At 42.0% G+C, this 22,473-nt stretch overlaps 1 protein-coding gene and 1 long non-coding RNA gene across 2 annotated transcripts; both read right to left on the bottom strand.

Annotated features, from left to right (window-relative positions):
* Window positions 1-2,933: 2,933 nt before the first annotated feature.
* LOC309474928 (uncharacterized protein) lies at window positions 2,934-5,509 on the bottom strand (the record flags this gene model as incomplete). Its single annotated transcript, XM_082137546.1, has 3 exons — window positions 2,934-4,468; window positions 4,585-5,445; window positions 5,501-5,509. The coding sequence occupies 3 exons, from the start codon at window positions 5,507-5,509 to the stop codon at window positions 4,247-4,249; spliced, it is 1,092 nt and encodes a 363-aa protein (XP_081993672.1). The 3' UTR covers window positions 2,934-4,246.
* Window positions 5,510-7,779: 2,270 nt separating this feature from the next.
* LOC309475466 lies at window positions 7,780-21,114 on the bottom strand. The gene is made up of 3 exons (XR_014197658.1): window positions 20,528-21,114; window positions 19,405-19,991; window positions 7,780-10,060 (listed from the first exon to the last, which is right to left on the bottom strand). It is a non-coding gene; the product is annotated as an uncharacterized lncRNA (long non-coding RNA).
* Between the last annotated feature and the right edge of the window lie 1,359 nt (window positions 21,115-22,473).

The raw sequence follows: 22,473 nt of genomic DNA on the forward strand, positions 1-22,473 counted from the left end.
GATATTGAAGCCAAAAATTATCCTTAATTTTGCAATAATGTAAAACGCATTGCAGCAGCATGCAGACATGGGCGAAACAGCTCGCGCGCCCATTGGCTGCTCTGCGGCAACTGCACCAGCCTATCGATAGAGGCTCCTCATGACGTCAGAACCAATGAGGGCGCTTCGCGCCCATTACGTCATGTCCCGCCGAAATCGGGTGGGGCCAGGGCTATAAATACGGCCCAGAGAGGCTGGTTTGGTCAGTTTTTCATCGCTGAAGCGAATCAGAACATGACGCATGCACGGCAAGATACGCAAGTACTCATTCCCTCTTCTAGAGAGAACCGAGGTTACGTTAGTAACCGAGTACGTTCTCTTACGAGAGGTCTCTCGTACTTGCGTAAGAAATCTTACGCTAGGGGAACACAATGTAAAATGCCTTGCGTGCTTGAGACATAACACTAAAGTCCCAAGGGCAGGTGCCCAGGGCTCATACAGTGCCTAATCACAAGGGACTCACAGAGAATCCGGGAAGAGGGGCTAGAATAGCATCATTCCTGTAATATAAAGCTCTGATAAGAGCATATTATATCAAGTGTTCCACACAGCCAGGGCGAACTCGGCCTGGACTGATAAATAAGGGGGACTTACGCACTGCCCACAGAAGTATACAGACGATCAGTGATCGACGCTCTAGCAGTTTCAGCATCCTGAGCCGATAGCATCGGGCGGGCAATACTGAAAAATTAAACCGAGAGCAACTTAGCTTGTAAAGCGGGAACCTCGAGGTTATAAAACCTTATAAATGTAGATGGGGAGGCCCAGCCTGCCGCCATACAGATATCTTGCAAGGCAATCCCACTGGACCAAGCCCACGACGAGGCCATGCCTCTTGTGGAGTGCACTTTGACACCTATCGGGCATTGCAGGCCCCTGGATGTGTAAGCTAGCGCAATAGCATCCACTATCCATCTGGATAGACTCTGTTTTGACGCAGCTAGTCCCTTAGAACGTCCGCTGAACAAAACAAAGAGCTGTTCCGTCTGTCTGAAAACAGATGAGCGAGACACATATGCCCTTAACGCCCTGACCGGGCAAAGGAAGCCTGCGTCCCCTTCCTCTTCAGATACCGGCAGGGCCGACAGGGAGATAACCTGTGCCCTAAACGGTGTATTGAGGGATTTAGGAACATATCCGTGCTTTGGTTTGAGTATGACTCTCGAGTCATTAGGCCCAAACTCCATACACGTCGCGCTCACTGAGAGCGCTTGCAGATCCCCTATGCGCTTCACTGAAGCGAGAGCCAGAAGAAACACTGTTTTGAAAGACAAGAGTTTCAGGTCTATTGACTGTATTGGCTCGAATGGGGCACCTTTCATGGCTTCCAGAACCGTGGAAAGGTCCCAAACGGGAACTGAGGGGGGTCTGGGAGGGTTCAGCCTCTTAGCTCCTCTAAGGAAGCGAATGACCAGATCGTTCCTTCCTAATGACTGGCCGAGCGGTGGTTCAGCGAACGCTGCTATGGACGCCACATAAACTTTGAGCGTGGATGGGGTTCTGCCCTTATCCAGAAGCTCTTGTAAAAAAGAGAGGATCTCCGTCACCCCACAGCGTGAGGGCGGAGTACCACTCGCTGCACACCAGCTAGTGAACACAGACCATTTTGAGGCATAGAGCCGCCTCGTAGATGGAGCTCTAGCCTGTGTGATCGTGTTTAACACTCCCGCTGGGAGGTTAACGGGTACCCGTTGATGGCCCACACGTGTAGGGACCAACGCTCCGGGTAAGGATGCAAGATCGAGCCGTTCGCCTGCGCGAGGAGATCCCTCCTCACCGGTATCGGCCACGGGGTGGTACTCGTCAGCTGCATCAGGACTGGAAACCAGGCTTGGTTTGTCCAGAATGGGGCGACGTGCAGCACTGGGCAACACCTGGGGTAGGAGCGTGACAGGGGGAAACGCATAGAGCGGGCAGCGGGGCCAGACGTGAGCCAGCGCGTCCCTGTTCTTGGAGAAATTCTGCTCTTGGAGAAATGCGTTCTCTTGAGACGCAAATAGGTCTATTTCCGCTCTGCCAAATGTATTCCACAGCAGTTTGACTGTCTGTGGGTGCAAAGACCATTCTCCTGCTGGAAGATTGTTTCTGGACAGTCTGTCTGGCCCCACATTCAGAAGGCCGGGCACATGCGCTGCCCTGAGCGAGCGCAGATTGTGCTGAGCCCAGATCAGGAGGCGTTCCGTCAGCCTGTGAAGGATTCTGGATCTGATACCTCCTTGGTGATTTATATAAGCCACCACTGACATGTTGTCCGAACGGACCAAGACGTGGTGTCTTTTTATCTGGGGACAAAAGCGCCTCAGCGCGTTGTCGACTGCCATCATTTCCAGGCAGTTTATATGCAGAAGCTTCTCCCGTTCCGACCACTGGCCGAATAACGGTCTGCCCTCGAGCAGCGCTCCCCATCCCGAGGTTGAGGCGTCCGTAGACACCACCTTCACACTCGAGGAAGTCCCCAGGCTTACACCTAACCGGTACCAGTCGGTCACTGTCCAAGGTTTCAGAGCTGCAACGCATTTCTGATCGACCTTGAGGAGCGCGAGACCGGAGGTCCAAGCTCTGCGCGGCACGCGCGCTTTCAACCAGTACTGCAGCGGGCGCATGCGAAGCAGACCCAGCTGAAGCACTGAGGATGCTGAAGCCATGAGACCCAGCATCCTCTGAAACTTTTTGAGCGGGACCAAAGCATTGTGGCGAAAAATCTCTGTCATGCGCTGAATACTTAGTCTGCGCTGCAGCGACAGCTGTGCTGTCATAGACAGCGAGTCCAAATCTGTGCCCAGAAAAGATATTTTCTGACTGGGAGACAGCGTACTCTTCGCCCAATTGACTGTGAGACCCAAATTCTCGAGGTGATCGAGTAATACGGTCCTGTGTTCTATGAGCTCTGACTGTGATCGAGCTAGAACCAGCCAATCGTCCAGATAATTCAGCACTCGTATGCCTCGCAGCCTGAGGGGTGCGAGCGCTGCATCCATGCACATCGTGAATACGCGAGGTGCCAGGGATAGGCCAAATGGCAGGACTGTGTACTGATATGCCTGACCCTCGAAGGCGAATCTCAAAAATCGCCTGTGACGTGACGCTATTTGTATTTGAAAATAAGCGTCTTTCAGATCTATCGACATGAACCAGTCCCCTTGGCAAATTTGCGAGAGGATTTTCTTGGTCGTGAGCATTCTGAACCGTCGTTTCAGAAGTGCTTTGTTTAGCCGTCTTAGATCTAGAATGGGTCTGAGACCCCTGTCTTTCTTGGGTACCAGAAAATATCTGCTGTACATGCCCCCTTCGCTCTGAGCTTGTGATAAGGGTTCTATAGCCCCTTTGCTCAGTAGCTTCGCTATTTCGGCTCGAAGTAGGTGTGCTACTTCCTTTTTCACCGTAGTTTCGATTCGCGCCGCTTTGCGTTGCGGGCGTCGATCGAACTGTAGCGAATAGCCTCTTTCTATAATGTTCAGCACCCACTCTGATACCCCGGGGAGCTCTGCCCACGCTTTCGCGTGAGTGGCTAGGGGTAGAATGATATCTGGGCTCTGGCCGCGATCTAGTGGCGAGCGGAGAGCAACAGTGTGCTGTAACATGAGCGCCGCGTTTGCAGCGTGCGAGACTGGGGGCGCGCTGATCACAGCGAGCAGTCTGCCCGCGCTCAGTTCTCCTGCAGCCGTGTGCTGAGGGAGAGCGAGCGTGGTGAGCCCCGTGGGGTTTAATATGTCTGTGAGCGAATGAGGGCGCGGGACAACGGGCCCATGCATAACGCTGAGAACACCGTCTGTTTGTGCAGACTGTATGTGCGTTGGTTTCGTTTTTACAGAAACCGTGAGACATGTAGCATGTAGTGTTTGCGGGCACTGGGGCGTGGGCACAATCACTACATTTGGTGCACAACCGACATGAGTCGGTTTTATTTGTGCGGGCCGTGTGTGGCGGGCCGTGTCTGTGTGTAGGAATGGGCACTGGGCAGTGGGCATGTTTACTACACTCATAACACCATCGGCCGTGGCCGGAATACCAGAAAATACACTCTTTTTGGGATTTATCTGGGTCGCCGTAAAAACGGCGTTTGTGTGCAGGCAAGCGGGCTGTACTGCCGACTTGTTTACTGCGAAATACACTGGAACAGTCGCAATTACTGGAACTGAGCGAGCGAAAATTTTTGGTGGAAGTCCGGCCGCAGCGGGACTTGAACACCGTCGCTTCCGTAGGCTGGTTAGGAAGACTTAGAGGCCTCGGGCTTTACCTCAATCCTCGGCCGTGGCCCACGCGGCGGGGGGCGGCGGCCGGCGGAGCGAGAGCGCGGTCTCTGATCCTTGGTCTGTCGGCGCTGTGGGGCGGCGGCAGCTGAGGGTTGCGGCTGAGAGCTGCGAGCAGACGGCTGTTTTGAGCGACCTGCTGCGGAGCTTGAGCGCTTGGGCAGGAAATGTTTCATGGCCTGCGATGTCTTTTGAACCTCTGCGAATCTGTCTGCAAAATCCTTGACCGAAGATCCGAAGAGGCCAGCGGGGGAGACGGGGGCGTCGAGAGCGTTAACCAGAGGTGTCTCTCAGCCACGGTGAGAGAAGCCATGTTCCGCCCCATGGCCTGCGCGGCGGATTTAGTGGCGCGAAGGGCGAGATCCGTCGCACTCCTCAAATCCGTGAGATTCACAGCTTCCGGTCCTTCCTCATCCATTTTGCGGAGAAGGTTGGCTTGGAAGATCTGGAGTATGGCCATTGAATGAAGCGCCGAGACAGCCTGCCCGGCGGCGGTGTAAGCGCGACCGTGCAGGGCTGAGGTAGTACGGCAGGCTTTAGATGGCAGCGCCGTCTTAGCACGCCATCCAGCAGAGGGCGGGCAAAGATGGGCGGCTACCGCTTCCTCGACGGGAGGAAGAGAGTGGTACCCTTTGTCCTTAGCACCGTCGACTACGGAGAATGCTGCGGACACGGGAGCACGCACTCTGGCTGAAAAGGGGGCGCTCCAAGACTTAGCTACCTCTTCGTGAAGCTCAGGAAGGAAGGGATCTGGTCTTGAAGGATGTGAAGCACGTTCCCTTTGTAGAAAACAGCCGTCCAGGCGGTTGAGTGCAGGCTGCTGGGGTGTCGACCACTCAAGGCCGAGGCTCTCGACGGCCTGCTCGAGCAGACGCATCAGCTCCGCCTCGATGCTGGCTCTTTTCCCAGAGGGCCGGTGAGAAGATGGTGCGAGGTCCGCGGAGCTCGACCAGTCCTCACTGCCCGACGCTAGGATAGAGCAACTGTCGTCCTCCACTCGTACAGCTTCCTCATAGTCCTCAATGGCGGACGCGGCGGCAGACAGCGGCCGCTGACCGGCGGTGAGAGACTCGGGTGAAGCAGGCGGCGAAGCTAGCGGGCGCACCGGCGAGCTTTCGCGGGATGGAGGAGGTTCAGGGACCCGCTGAGCGCGGCGCTTTTTACGCGGGCGCAGCTTCGAGGAAGAATGCTCGGCGAGTCCGCAGAGTCACCATAGGCATTAATTCGCAGTGAGGGCAGCCGCCCTCGGCGAGCGCGATAGCTGCGTGATCCTCACCCAGGCAGGAAACACAGATGACGTGGTGGTCCCCGTCGCTGAGTGGAGCTCGGCAAGAGCCGCAGGAAGAACGAGGCATCTTGAAAAAGACGCTTCGTGCTCTTTTAGAAGGAGAGAATGTGCGTGTCGCAGCGGCGAACACACACACAGCAATAAAAGGATAGCGTCAGCAGAAACGGCGACTGAAGGCGGCGAGATGTCGACCAGCTGCTTCAGATGCACTAATCCCGCTGGGTGCTTGACTCAGACGGCGTGGCTTCCTCTCGGGATCCAGCGATGCGAAGTCCGCTGAAGAGATGAAAAACTGACCAAACCAGCCTCTCTGGGCCGTATTTATAGCCCTGGCCCCACCCGATTTCGGCGGGACATGACGTAATGGGCGCGAAGCGCCCTCATTGGTTCTGACGTCATGAGGAGCCTCTATCGATAGGCTGGTGCAGTTGCCGCAGAGCAGCCAATGGGCGCGCGAGCTGTCTCGCCCATGTCTGCATGCTGCTGCAATGCGTTTTACATTATTGCAAAATTAAGGATAATTTTTGGCTTCAATATCTCGAGGAAAAGAGGTTTTCCCCTAGCGTAAGATTTCTTACGCAAGCACGAGAGACCTCTCGTAAGAGAACTAACTTTCTGTCAGTGGCTATAGGCCGACTCTTCTTCCTCAGTTGTTGTTTTTTACACGTAGCATATAAGTGATCATATTAGTGCCCCTGCTGTTGGCTGTATTGCTTTATTAGATTTTTTTTCTTTTTTTTTTTCTTTTTTTTTGCCGACGGCCTTCGGTTGGACGGCCGTTCTGGACTTTTCCAGAATGCACAGATTGTCAGTCCGTCCCTGCCTTGAAATGCATTGTAAGTTGCTTTGGATAAAAGCGTCTGCCAAATATGTAAATGTAATAGTACTGTGATTTATGGTCTTAAATATTAATATTTAGTATTCATTTTAATATTGAGTTTTTAGTAACACGTCAAGGTGAGTGTGAGAGTGTCAGTGTAATGATTGAAGTCCAGTGGAGGCAAGTTGAGGTGAGAACCCAAACGCAATTTTTTTTACAACAAGAACACAATAAAACACAAAACAAAACCATGACAAAAAATGAAAACTCTGAACTAAAGCAGGAACACAAACACAGAATTAGAGAACAAGATACTGGAGCCGGAGCTAACAAACAATACTCGACAAAGACACAGGGCAAACAATAGGGCATTCATTTTAGCTGAGCTCAAAAAAAAAACAAAAAAAAAAAGTTAAATGACAACTTCTACATGTTTTACAAATAAATTTACCATGAATTAGGAATACATGTTAAATAAAGCATTTATCAACACACAGAGTAACTATCACTATATGTCTAAATAATAAGATGTATAAATGTTCATTTAAATAGTTTATTAATCATTTACTTACACTTTCTAAATTATCTTATGAAAACTGACAACTCCAAAATTACTGGTTTGTAAATAATGTAATACATAATTTAGAAATGATAAACTGATCATTAATAAAGTATGAGCACATTACTGAGCACATTATAGATATGCTTATAGATCAAGAATAAAGCGTTTGCTGTATTTAGGAAACTGCTTATTAATGTCTATTAATGCTTTATAAATGAATTAACTATTTACTAATGCTTAACTAATGATTCATAGAATGCAGATATTATAAAGCATTACAGAATTATATAAATTATAGGAAGATCATCATCTGATCAATTTCGTGAGATTCTGGCGAGCTTGTAAAGCCTCTGATTTTCAACACAAGAATGACAGTTTGCAATAAAAATGAATGTATTAACAAAAAGATATACAAGAGTAAATAAAATATCACTCACTATAAGGAAAATGACTAAACTACTAAGAAATTGAATCAATAATCAAACAGAAACTACAAACTACTACACAAATGGACTTTAACAAAATAAATGCCAACAAAATGGATGCCAAGTAGATGAGCAACGGATTGGATGAAGCAATGAATGAATGGGAGTCAATTGTTTATACATCCTCTGTTTAGCTCACAGGCAGCATTTTAACACAACATCGCCGCCTGTAGTACACTGTAATCCCGAATAAGTTGGCAAAACATATTTGAGATAATCAGTTATGAAATTTCAAGAATAAATAAGCAGAACTAGCAGGTTTATATATATATATATTATTGTATACTCATACATTTTAAATTGCAATATGAGAAATATTTGAGTAAGCTAATTCAATCATTTAACTTTCAATTTAAGAGCAATTAAAATGTATGAGTCCAAAATAAAAATCTGTGAGCTCTTTGAATTTATTCACTTAAAAATGTTGAGGTAACTGATTCAGTATATAATTCTTTAATAATAACTATAGCTAATTCAGTAAATGTTAACGTGCTAATTGCATGAGTAAGGCAATATAGAACATTTGACATGTCTGTTCTCAAACTAAGCTCATCCTCCACTCGTCACCATGATGGTAACCACCCACACCCACATTTTAAATAATAATAATAATAATAAAAACTAAATTGTGCTAACAATATTGGTCACTGTATGTGCTGTGAACTGTAACTTGTTTTGGGTAAAAACAGTAGAAATGCTAGTTGTTTTGATTAATGGCATATCTATTTGTATCTCTTACTGCAATAAAGAAAAGAGACACGCATATAACAATACTTTTTATAAGCTCATTAATCACTAATAATAGCTAACAAAAGAAATTGTTAGGGCCGTTCACACAGAATGTTTTTTTTTTTTTTTTTTTTTTTAAACATAAGATGCAGGGTAATAGAATGGAATAAATGCTTCAAGGTTTCGAGGCACCTGTTTTCGAAGTTGAACTTCTTTTAACTTGACACAGCATTCTAAAAAGACACGAGTGCAACGGTCAAAAACGTCCGTCGAGCACATGCAGCACAGTGGATGGCAACAACCAACCCGTTCTCACTCCCAACTCGTCACATATTGATGCTTACTCCATTGATTTCTCATTGATTGAGAAACTTTAGCCGTCAAACACAGACGTGTTGGGCATGGGGGTGCCGCAAGAAATTTTGGGCCCTATGAAAGAACATCAGGTTGGGCCCCCTACTGCCCTACTGCAAAGGTCCTTTTGGTTTTCCAATCCCTAGGTTGATTTTACTCCGAACCATCCCTTTAAGCATGAAAATAACTGAAGGAAATTTATATTTGCTGACCAAATTAAGCCAATTAAAACGATTCATATTCTTTTGGTTTCTCTACCTATTACATTTAAAAATTACAAATGCAGTGAAAATACAGGTATCGTTATTGGACTTGTTCTGGAAAAAGTGGTATTGGTGCATCCCTAAGTAGGAATTAATAAATGTTCAAGGCTGTACTGTGGCCTCACAGAACTTCTGGGTTCCTCCAGATGCTGGCTCTTCCAGGAACCATTTAAATGTTTACAGATCTCACAATTTTGAGTCCCTCTAATTTCTCCCAATGCACTTTGAGGTTTCATGGTATTAAAAAAGGTGACTACAGAACCTATGAACTGAATAAAAAGTGCTTAAAGGTTCCCATAAGTTCCAGCAAGAACCGCCAAGACTGTCAATGGTTCCACCAGTAACCCTACTATAGGTGAAATATCTTTGAGGCATTTAAAATACATTTTGAAGTTCCTTGAGTATCCGACAGGATATTTGAAGCACCTTTAGCAAGAGCACAAGAACACATGATGAAGAATAACATCTTTAATAATCCACTCAGAGGGCAATACAAACAAGATGCATAAAATAAACCAACCGCTATACGGAAACGTGACCAGAACAATGAACACAGAGAAGACTGGAACTTAAATGACACGGTGATGCTTCGTAGGAGTGTTTGTAAAGCGTTCCACAGATTAGGGCCCTGGACGGCAAATGACCGGCCTCCAAACTTTTTATATTTGAATTTGGGAATGATCAGAGAGGTGTGTTCAGAGGAGCGGAGAGTTCTGGGTGGTTGGTAGACCATTACTAAATCGGCGAGGTTGACCGGGGCCAGACCATTGATGGCCTTGAACACGAACCGGACCTTATTCAAGTGCTTGGACCTTATTCAAGTGCTTGGATCTTATACTCCACCCTAAACCGCACCTTTATACAACTTTATACAACTTTATACAAAGTTGTATGTAATATACAGATAAACAAAGGAAAACAATACTATGTACTAAAAGTTACATGAAAAGCACTTGATAATCTATATTAGTCATAGACGATTAGATGATCAGTTAAAGATTAAACACATTGAAACAGAAATGAAAACTCACTCTCACAAATCAGAAATTAATCTCAGACTGCAGAAGAGAGCATTAACAGAACATATGAACACGAGGTGATAATTTCATACACTTTGTGGAACTTGCAGAGCAGTGATCTCAGTTTCTGCGACCCCCTCTGATCTTTGTTGTCTTGACACTGAAGTTCCACTTCTGTTGTTGCCTTTACTCATACACATTATGATGCAGAGGATGCAGCAGGAGACCAAGGCCAGGGCATAACCTATTAACTTTATAAAATACAAATAAAAATACATTGAATGTCATGATCATTGAAGTCAATAAATTAACTAAAAACTATACTATGCTATAAGTTATATGTATGTTGAAGGGTTAAGGCCATTGCACACTGAGTCCGAAATTCGCATCCGAAATGTTCGCACGTTAAAAAAAAAATTCGACCTCACGTTATGTCAATCACGCTTGCACACTGTCTACGAAACTTTCGTCCGTAATAAAAAAATTCGGATCGGGTTCGATTTTCTGCGTTTTTCGCATCCACAGCCAGTATTTGGAGAGGTTTTTTGGACAATTCAGAGCCACCGTACAAGCGAACGACAAAATCCACAATGGATTGAGCAGCCAATTAATCATGTGTTATTTGGGTATAAAATATAACCTGTATATATCTGTTCTGTCTGCCCAGCGCTTCCGCCGGCCGTGTGTGTGTGTGCGTGTGCGTGCGTGTGCGTGTAGGCTATGTGTGTGTGTGTGTGTGTGTGTGGGCGCGCGCGCGCCCATACCTTAGACTGCCAGTCTCTGTTCAGGATCGATTGGTTCACGGAAATTGGTGGTCTTCTTTTTGGCTCCAGTATCGCTAGCAAAGCATCAAACTGTTCCACTGACATTCTGAGGTAAATTTTGAATCGTTTGGGATAATTTCGCAACTCCTTGATAAGGAGGTGAATCTCCTTCCTCTCGGCGCAATCTCAGGATTGGATGGACGCAATATTTCCTCTTTCTTTTTCTCTTTTTAAGAAGAAAGAGGGCAACAAAAACAAAATCATCCTCACTGCTTGACGAATCCATTTTGTATTTTTTGCGTTTTTTCCCGCAAAGGTTTAATAAATACGCATCGGACTCAGTGTGCAAGGTTTCTGTGCGTGACGAATTTTAAGGCTGACGAACACGAAAAAACGCATACGAAAATTTCGGACTCAGTGTGCAATGGCCTTTAGTTCCCCCAAAAATGAAATTTCTGTCAATAATTACTCATCCTTATGTTGTTCCAAACCCGTAAGACCTTCGTTCATCTTCAGAACACAAATTAAGATATTTTTGGTTTCTGAACCACCCATGACAGTAACGTCATTGCAACTTTCAAGGCCCAGAATGGTAGTAAAGACATTGCTAAAATCTACGTCAGAACGCCGGCTCATTCATAGCTCCTGTTTCAGCATCACATGCATGTGTCGTGGTTCTCACGTGAACAGCGTCGGCCAATAATGAGCTGGCGTTCTGACGTAGAACCCAGAGATGCTGCACTGTGTTTACTACATGATCAGAGTAGCAGACTGACATGGAAGAGAAGGGATTGTTGAATAAAGTTGTTAATTTTGGAAGTTTTGCACACAAAAAGTATTCTCGTTGCATCATAACATTAAGGTTGAACCATTGTAGTCACATTGACTATTTTAACTGTCTCAACTACCTTTCTGGGCCTTGAAGGTTGTAATGACGGTGCTGCCAATGGGTGGTTCAGAAACCTCTCGGATTTCATCAAAAATATCTTCATTTCTGTTCCGAAGATGAACGAAGGTCTTACGGGTTTGGAACGACATGGGGGTGAGTAATTAATAACAGAATTTTAATTTTTGGGTGAACTAACACTTTAATGGTTTAGGATCACAATTGTTTTTGTCAAAAATAATGACAAAATAATAATAATGACAGAAAGGAATCTTTCCCTGCAAGTTCTTTTGGAGAAATTTGCTTCTTACCTATCAACAGATTGTACAAAAAAATCAGGTGGAATTCACTTAGACTGAAATGCCAACTATTTGAATGTGCTGTCTGGGTTGATTTAGTAGCATAAAAGAGACAAAACACCCAATTCTACTTTTTACGGAAAACCGGTGACTTGAGTTGATTTCACTTGACAAATTACAGGGTTTTCTGTCTCATTTTTTGGTTTAAAACGTTTTTCACAGTCCAGAGATTTAATTCTCTACCTTCACTTAAATGTAATAAAACAGTCTCATCATTAGGCCTTTCCGTTGGATTATAAATTTAATGATATAACTTAAAAAGACGCCGTTTTATGGTGAGTCTCCGTGACGAGTCTGCCTGGGATTTCGAGATCTCCCAAAATGTCCGGGATTTGGCTTTTGCGTTCTACAGTCACCATTCATTATGTTTGCTGTGGCGAGCAGGACGAGACTGAGGGCCGTGGGAGAACGGCGCGAGGCAGGTGGTGTGATTACTGATGAGCGACACCTGTGAGACGCACCGGTCTCGTATCTCTCACGGAGGAGCGGGAATTTTCTTAGCAATGCTAAAAAGCACATCAACCGATCACTTGTTTCATGTAAAAACTACATTCAGATTCACCAGTCGGAATGAATTCAGTTAGATTGAAACAAAAGGTGTGCATGTAAAAAATGAATGGCGACTGCAGAAAGCAAAAGCCGAATCCTGGACATTTTGGACGATCTCGACGGCCGGACATGTCTGGGAAAAAAATTCAGCTTTCTCCACAGAACAAGAGCCTGTTAGCTTAGCTTCCAAAAAAGATGGCTGACACTATTTGTACATTCTGTGAGCGAGATCCTACTCCCTATGGGCGGGTTGAAAACATGCAGAACTAGCTCCTATTACTGACTGTAGTTTCTAGCCTCTGGCCAAAAAATCCTCAGATGACGCAAAATGCCGATTTTTGCGTCATCTGAGGATTTTTCCAGACAAAAAAATACATATCTCTCGTCTCAGGGGGATATGAGGGTAGGAAGCACGGTAATTCGATACTACAGATTTTCTACTGATCCAAAGCTTAATGCTAAATGCTGAAGTATCCCTTCAATCCGAGGTCACAGTAAAATTAATGCAGGAATTGGACACTTGGTGGCGCTATAACATAAAAAAAAACATAAAAACTGCTATAATACGCAACCGTTAGTCCGATTGACTTGAAAATTGGCATGAAGTGTCACGCCATGTTTTAGACCTTATAAATCACACAACGTATCACACATATACACAATATTCATATCATATATTGAATCTCCTCATTCTGAACGACGTTGCCTCAAGAACCACTGCTGTCAATCAAATGATTTGTTAAATATTTTAGATTATTTGAAAAATCTACTTTTTCTAACTCTTCGTAGGCCGTTTGTTCGATTTGCTTGAAACTTGACATGCATCATCTAGGGACCGTGGGGATTAAACCGTTTAGCAGATCAAATGTTTTATCTGATATGGCCCATTGTGAGTAACATGTCTATACAGTATATTGTGTGCACAAAGTAGAAACTTTACAAAACTGTGTACATGTGGATACATTTGTGAAGAAACATGCCGGGTTTCATGGATTTCTGATGCTCGGAGTGCTCACAGTAAATTCTAAAACTATCAATTATTACAACTGAAAGAATAAGGCTGCAGTACTGCTGTTGTCAAACAGAGGGACCCGCAGGATAGCGTTGGCTGACAAACAAATGTTTCTTTTTTATTATTTTTTTTTTTTATTTTTTTTTTGTGCACTGGTAATGTAGTTTGATATTATTAGATCACAAAGAAATATGTGAAATGCTGTTAGACCATTAAAATATATTTTCACAATGGCATATCCCAAAAACATTGAAAACATGTATATGTGTGTGTGTGTGTGTGTGTGTGTGTGTGTGTGTGTGTGTGTGTGTGTGTGTGTGTGTGTGTGTGTGTGTGTGTGTGTGTGTGTGTGTGTGTGTGTGTGTGTGTGTGTGTGTGTGTGTGTGTGTGTGTGTGTTAGTCTGATTAATGGAGTTAACATGGAAAAATTGCATTGATTTAGTGGAGACTACTGTTGGAAACCAACATTTTTAAAAAGAAAGTGAGCCAATGAGTGGTCCTCTGTTGCCATCTGCTGGTTATAATCATAATTTTGTATTTTTTCTTACTAATAAAGTAAAGTGATTTTGCATTCATATTTAGACATTATAAAAACATTATTATAACACGTAAATTTTGTTGTCAAGATTCATCTTTGTTTTTGTTCCTACTTTCCCCTGTGTGAAGTTCATGTTTACTTGGTTGTCATAGTTTCTGAGGCCTAGTCCACACGTACACAGGAGTTTTTCCTCCGTTTAAAAAAAACAACAAAAAACGCAATGAAGCGCTGTCAAGAGGAAGCCAAATAACCCTAACCGTAAAGCCATGTCGGCCAATCAGAAGTCTGAAAAATGGTTATTACCGGTTCCGGTTGGCTAACAACATGGTGTCACATGCAATGGCCTGCATAGTATTGCAGACTCGCCTCATGTAAACAAAGGAGATAGCGACGCACAATCTGATGTCAAAAAAAGGAGATAACAGCGCGCACGCTGACTTCACAAGGCAAAATCTCCGGTTTCACCAACTATACGACAACATTGCATCCAGAGTTTCTGAAAATCTTCACCCTGGCAGGAGTTTTCAAAAAGGTTTGGTTTCAGTATCCTGATACGTTTGCGTGCGGATGAATGGCCAAACTGTTGCAACAAAAGTCGTTGGTTTTGAAAATACCAGTGTTCTAGTGGATGGGGCCTCAGTATGCCCTCGGTAGTATACCCTTGTTTGTCGACATGGTTTCTGATTAGTTTATTGATTAGTTTCACCTGTGACTAGATCATTGCCTCATTTTGTTTTCATACCAAGTTTAGTTTAGTTCTTTGGTGTGTTGCCATTTGAAACCTGTGGGGTTTTTTTGGGCCTTCCTGCGGCAGATATTGAAAATATCCAGTAAAACAAAAAAGTAAACAGACATGAATAATTATATTGCTGTCAATTTAAAATGAAGACCATTTCATTTGTTATATCCATCAATCTATCCATCTATTCTTTAAAGATCTGGGCCCGTATTCATAAAGAATCTTAATGCAAAGAGTAGCTCCTAGTGACAAAATTCTAAGAAAATTCTTAGAAATGTGGGCGTTTACTCTTAAAATTAAAGAAAAATTCCTAGTAAAGAAAAAAGTAATCCAGAAAGCATCTTAACCCTTAAAAGAGGTCTTAAGGTCAAAATTGTTAGGAGCACGGACGAGGACTTTTAAGAGGCTTAAGAGTTTCTTTAGCAGAGGAGAAAATGGCAGAAAGACGAAGAGGGAGAAGAAATGTGTTGCAGACAATGAATTAATGAGTTAATAAGACGCTGTCGATTAGATCGTGCAGAGATCATGTTTGTGACAGATCTTATTAGAGACACGCTAATATCTCCGAAACAGCACAGAAATGCCATAGCGCCAGAAATGAAAGTAATCACTACATTACGATATTTGGCAACTGGGAAAATTCCATGTTTGATACATTAAAACCAACATTAAAACCAACATTCAAACCACCACTTAAATAGACATGCCAGCAATCAGTGTAATTGGAAAGAGTGGAACAATTTTTATCATTCTAAGCCAAGCAAATACCTTATAGGAAATGAACAGCATGGTAAATAAAATAAAATTTATATACACATATATAATGTGTATGTGTGTGTGAGAACGGTCAAATAGGAAAAGTGAAGGCTTAGAATAGACCCTATACTAGTGACGTGTCTCGAGACCACTTTTACGTGGTCTCGGTCTTGTCACGGCCTTGACGGTCTTTGGTCTTGGTCTTGTCTTGGTCTCGGACCTCTCGGTCTTGTCTAGGTCTCGCTGTCTCAGACCGACATAGTGGTCGGGGGATTTAGCAATACAATACTACAATATCCACGACGACACAACGTTCGATAATGCAACAATATTATCCGCAACGGAACGGATTGAAGCGCGCGTCCGAGTGAAAGTGCGGCGTGTGCGCGAGCCACACCAGAAAACACTTTATCCGCGCCACTGATCGCCGCGGCAACGGGCACTTTGATCACTTGATTTAAAAAAACACATATCAGTGACATGATGGGTTTTAACTTCATTCAGGAGATTTTGGGTAACTTCACAACTGACAGATGACTTTAAGCGCACCGCCAACTGTGTGTGTGTGTGTGTGTGTGTGTGTGTGTGTAACCATAGCGACAAAACGATCAACTTTCGGATCCTGCACTTAAGCCTATAATTTCGTTTTTTAAAATTGAATTATGTATTTAAAAGTTGCAGAATGGATTCATTTGGAGACTCCGAAATCGGCAGAGATAGGCAGGCATTTGCTTAGATGAATTTGTGACTTTGATATCTGTGTGTGTGTGTGTGTGTGTGTGTGTGTGTGTTGTTTAATTACAGTATTGTATTTAAGATGGTGTTAGACTAAATAAATAGTCTTTTAAATATCATATGCATATCTCCGTTGTGTTGACTAAACATTAGGCCTAATCCAAGTTTACAATTGTGTATCTTTAATTTGATGTTACGATTTCATCTACACATTAAGTACAATTTCAATTGGTTACATATTTCTCATTCTTTAGACAGTTGTTGGAGGAACAAGATGCTGTTGGAGGTGTTTGATGTTTTGTCAGATGAACCATCAGTACCAGTCATGTCAGTCCTCAACAGTACACAAAAGTTAAGGGAGTCTCAATCCTCTAATAGTGCAGTAACAGCCGTCATGCAATTGCTACACATAGTTGATCTCACCCAGTCTGCAAAAAACATTTACAGTGAGCTCACAGTCACACACATGACATGGTCTGTCTCTGTATTGTTCTGCCTGTGTAGTTGAAGTAATACCGTCTAATATGTATTGAATGTAAACTGCGGCTGAACCCTAGTATGCTGCTGTTCTTGAATTCATACAAGTTGCTTAGCTTCAACACTAGTCTGTTTTTTTTCCCCTCCGGTCTCGACTTGGTCTCGGTCTTGGTCTCGACTTGGTCTTGGTCTTGACTTGGTCTGTCTTGGTCTTGGTCTTGTCTTGGTCTCGATACCCTCTGGTCTTGGTAGTGTCTTGGTCTCGGTTTAGGCGGTCTTGACTACAAGTCTACCCTATACTTAAAATCACTTTTTTTTTTTTTCTTCTTGGACAACCAACCAATCACAGTCTTCAAAAGATTGTGTCATACATAGCAACGGGGTCAACCCCGCCTCCTTACTAAGATGAAAGTTTTTGGCTTTTCCTTACTCAGAGTTGCTCTCAGATCTGTCCCGAATCGCTTTTAAGCTAAGACTCCTACGTAAAAGTTTTTAAGCTAAATTAAGAGTTTTCTTAGAGGATTCTTAGAATCTTTATGAATACGGGCCCTGGGGCCGTATTCACAAAGAATTTCAAGGCTAAAAGTAGCTCCTAACTGGCGAATTTAGGAGCAACTCCTAAAAATAATGGGCGTGTCACTCGTAACTTTAGGACTCCACATTTTTTTGACTAAGAGTAATTCACGAAGCATTTTAGCCCTAAATGTAGCACCTAAGCCTGGGACAGCTTAAAAGAAGTCGAGAGGACTCCTAACTCACTAAGACCTATTCACAAACCGCTTTTTGTGGCATTTCACGTATGCGGCGGCTACAGGAGCTTCCAATCGCGAGGGAACAATTTTGCATTGGATGCAATAACGCCACCAACAACAACCAAAACTAGGCTACTCATTGCATGTAAACTAATTGTAACGTTTCATTGTGAATCAAATTAAAATGTTCTTCTCTTTGCAAACGTAGGCAGAGGCATATAGTGACAGATTAATTCAATAATGTTGCAAAGATATTGCATCAATCCATATGTTTCATTAGGCTACTATATATTTGTTTTGTCTTACTCTTTATTCATTTAGGCTATTTATTCAGTTATTCATCATCTTCCGTCCTTCGCACTACTTGTGTAGCGCACGCATTCTCAGACCTGTCACCTGTCACTCATCATCGTAGGGGAGGTGTTTGGAATCATTCCCGCGTTACAATCATCAGCCAATCAAGGTGGTCACTTCAGTCAAGCTCGTGCATGAGAAATGACGTCATCCATAGCAACGAAGACTCACTCTTAATTTAGGAGTTTTCATTTTTCTTTACTAAGAGTAGGTCTGAAAGGTGTTGTGAATAACTTTTAAGAGAAAACTCCTAGCTAAAATCTTTTAGTGCAATTTAGGAGTACTCCTAGTGGTAAGATGAAATGCTTTGTGAATACGGCCCCTGGGCCCGTATTCATAAAGAATCTTAATGCAAAGAGTAGCTCCTAGTGACAAAATTCTAAGAAAAATCTTAGAAATGTGGGCGTTTACTCTTAAAATTAAAGAAAAAATCCTAGTAAAGAAAAAAGTAATTCAGAAAGAGCCTTAACCCTTAAAAGAGGTCTTAAGGTCAAAATTGTTAGAAGCACGGACGAGGACTTTTAAGAGGCTTAAGAGTTTCTTTAGCAGAGGAGAAAATGGCAGAAAGACGAAGAGGGAGAAGAAATGTGTTGCAGACAATGTATAACAGTGAGTTAATAAGACGCAGATTAGATCGTGCAGGGATCATGTTTGTGACTGATCTTATTAGAGACGCTAATATCTCCGATACAGCACATATGCCATAGCGCCAAAAATGAAAGTAATCACTACATTACGATATTTGGCAACTGGGAAAATTCCATGTTTGATACATTAAAACCAACATTCAAACCACCACTTAAATAGACATGCCAGCAATCAGTGTAATTGGAAAGAGTGGAACAAGTTTTATCATTCTAAGCCAATCAAATACCTTATAGGAAATTAACAGCATGGTAAATAAAATAAAAAGGATTTATATACACATATATAATGTGTGTGTATGTGTGAGAACGGTCAAATAGGAAAAATTACGCATGTAATTTCAAAGTGAAGGCTTAGAATAGACCCTATTCTTAAAATCACTTTTTTTTTTTTCTTCTTGGACAACCAACCAATCACAGTCTTCAAAAGATTGTGTCATACATAGCAACGGGGTCAACCCCGCCTCCTTACTAAGATGAAGGTTTTTGTCTTTTCCTTACTCAGAGTTGCTCTCAGATCGGTCCCGAACCGCTTTTAAGCTAAGACTCCTACGTAAAAGTTTTTAAGCTAAATTAAGAGTTTTCTTAGAGGATTCTTAGAATCTTTATGAATACGGGCCCTGGAGTCTATCCCAACATCTCTGGCCACAGACAGATATTGAATTATTAAAATAATTTTTGAAGGCTGAAATAAGTGATTTCCTTTGGATTTCCTGTCCCTTTTGAAACCAGCATGTATTTCTAACTTTCTTCATCAAATCCAAACTATCATCCACATGGGCCATTTATGCTTGGACCCCGATGATTGCCGCTCTATTTTGATTCCCTATATTTTTGTTTTCATCTTTGTGAAATGGTAAATTACCCAAAATGGGGAAATGTGTACAATTAGTGATTTTAAGGTCCTGTGTTACAGTTTTCTTATTATTTCAGTTGGAATATTATTAGGTCTGTTGATCTATTTATGTTTCATTTGTCCTTCCCTGACAAAACTTAGGAATAGAGTGGGGTAAAAATACTTGGTATTTACCTTTGATATATTGATTTTCTCTTGTGTGGAGATATATTTTCCAGTATTATTTGTTCCTTGGTTTGATTCAGGTTTGCACCAGCTCACACAATTGGGATGAACATCTGTATCACAGGTGTAGTGTCCATTCCAGTTTGTCAGTCCACATGCAACATAATCACCATCAATGAAAAATATACAGAGCCACAGTAGTGATGGAATTAAGCGAATCATACAATGAAGTTTTTTTCCACTCTTAGATCTTCCTGTGTCTTGTCCTTCAGACCATCCACTGTTATTTTGTTTTTGAAATCTTAAAAATAGATGCATCATTAGCCCAGCAAAGAAAGCAGGGACAATTACGATGAGGAGTGCTATAACTTGGTTCCACAAAAAACGACATGGGCATGCAAACTTTACGCCCATAAACACCTGAAAACCTAGTAACAAAAAGCTCACTGCAGCGCTCTGGATAGTAATTTTGGTTTTTTTTTTCATAATTGCCATTTTCTGAGGTTTATACACAGTACAATAAGTATCTTGGGTGATCCTTTTGGTTGCTCCTGTTCCTTCTACTCTATGGAATGTGATCCGGTCCACAGGATGCCCTGGAATAAACAGAATAGCCTACTATTATAAGCACATAGAATAACTGAACTATAAATAATGGAAGAATATCATTTTATTTGCACCAGTAATCAAATTAAATTCATTTTCATTTTTAAATAGAAAACTACCATAAGAATTAGGTGAAACGTATGCCTTTAAATTTGTGTTAACCCCTTAAACTATAGCTTAACCTCAGGGTACTTCTAATGGTACAATTGTAACCATTAATTCCCTTGTAATTGTGCTGGTTATTTCATTTAGAAGAAACAAATAGTTCTGGCTACAAATACTCCATTTGCAAACCTATTTGCTCTTAAAATTATTATTTAGGGTAAACCTTACAAAACTTTTTTCTATAATAATAAAATGAACATTTCTTTGACCTAGTTGCAAGATTTTTAAAAAATGTAAATTAAAGTCAAATTATGTATCTTTCTGCATTTTTTAGTCTGCATTGTGAACGATGTCACAATGGCTTCAATAAAAAAAAACTGTTTGTGGTATTGGTTTAGTCAGATTATAGGTAATGACTTACTCTTATTTCGGCTCGTCTTGTCTGTTTCGATGAGGTGTCAGCATTTGAGGGTCGCTGTGCAACAACTTTAAACAGGAAAGAGAAAACAAAAAAAAAAAACTACACTTGCCCCACTAAAGCTAGTGGGTTCTCTCTCCTGGAGCTCTTTCAACATTTTTCCTTGGTTTTTGAATGAATGAAGACATAAAATTATTAGGGAAAGAATGAGAGAGGAAATGGAATCAAGGCCAAGAATCAGACCTGCATGAGCAATTATTTGATATTTGTCTTCATATTGCTATGTCATCAACCTGCATTTCTGATCAAAGTTTTGGATATCGATCAAACATTTAATTATGCAATTAGTTACAACCAAGTGTCTAAGAATATATGGGAAAACTATGAAATACCTATTTAGGACTTTTAATAAAACAATAAGGTATGGGTTTACCATTTTCTTAATGCACGACTTCCTCTCTGCTTTGCTCAGGTCCTTGTGCATCTCTTTCTGAGCTTTCTTCCTTCTGCACCTGTTTCCCTGGTCTCTTCTCATCAGATTCTCCCATATCGTATGCTTTAAGTCTCCTTCCTTCTTTTTCTGTCCTTACTCTGGGAACTCTCGTGCAGTGGTTTCGATGGTATAAGGTACTTCCTCCTTCCCCTTGAACTGTTGCTGGAGTTGCTCTCACTATTGTTGTAGGGTCCCACTCTCATGGGCTCATTCCACTTTCTTCTGTATACCCTCAGGTATGCTTGGTCACCTGGCACATTTCTTGACATGACACACCACCAGCATTTCCAGTTACTGCTTGCCATTGATATACAGGGGCCAAACAGGTAATAATTACATATAAATAGTGAATATATTATAAGCCTGAATATATACACGTAAATTCGAATTGTCTTCGAAGTAAATTGTGAATATATAAAAGTAAATATGAATGTATAGATGCAAAAGAGTACTGAATCTCCTGATCGAAGAATAGGCAAAAAAAGAAGCAGAAACAAAAATATACATGTTCAGATATTCATACAACAAAATATTCTGGGGACCATGAAACTTCTCGGGTTATGACTGTAAAGGCCCGTTCACACCAAGGACGATAACGATAAAGATAATGATAAAGATATAGTTCTAAAAATCTTTCTCAGTATTAAAGAATAGTAGAGTTGACACCAAAGCTATAACGAATTTGAAAAAAAATGGCAATTTTTTGTGACTATAAATAATGACAGTTTCAACAGAAATGCCCGAATGTCGAATATTTTAGGTTGTATTTTTAAACAGAATTAATATTTTGGAAGTTAAATCTGAATGGTGAATACGGATTATTGAATTTGTATTAATGAAAACGTGTGTGAAGGGTTAATGCAATGCATATTTTTTTTCAAGTAGTGCAATTCAACAAGCTTTTTTGTTTCTAAAACATTTGTCATTATTTCACTTCCATATTTGTCTTTTTCACTTCCACTAGCAGTTGATGTGAGTGTATAGTGCACTGCAATATCTATTGGTTCAATAGGAGGGAAAAATGGTGGTGTCCAGGAAATAAATCACACACAAAAAAAAAAGTTGCATCCTCAAACAAATAAGAGATTACTTTAGTTAAAGTTTGATTAATATGGACATATCAGAAAAAAAAAAAAAAAAAAAAAATTGGGGGGCCTCCAACATTGATTTTGTCTCCATATGTCAAAAAATAAAATAAAAAATGAGACAAAGTTATAATAATAAAAAAGAGCAGAGGTTATTGAATAATCTTAGTGGCATAGGTTTCAATGCTCAATGCTCAGACTTCATTTAGATGTTACACTACTCAGTGCTCTGACTTTGGCTAACCGTTACAATTCCCACAAGTGTTAATATAACAAGGAAATAATAAATAAAATATTACTGCTTCACAATATCATCATGTGACGTTAAAAACCTTTAAATGGAGACATTCTCTTACCCTTACAAAAAAGTA

Source organism: Leuciscus leuciscus (assembly GCF_965113295.1).
Source record: "Leuciscus leuciscus genome assembly, chromosome: 15".
Classification (NCBI taxonomy): Eukaryota; Metazoa; Chordata; class Actinopteri; order Cypriniformes; family Leuciscidae; genus Leuciscus; species Leuciscus leuciscus.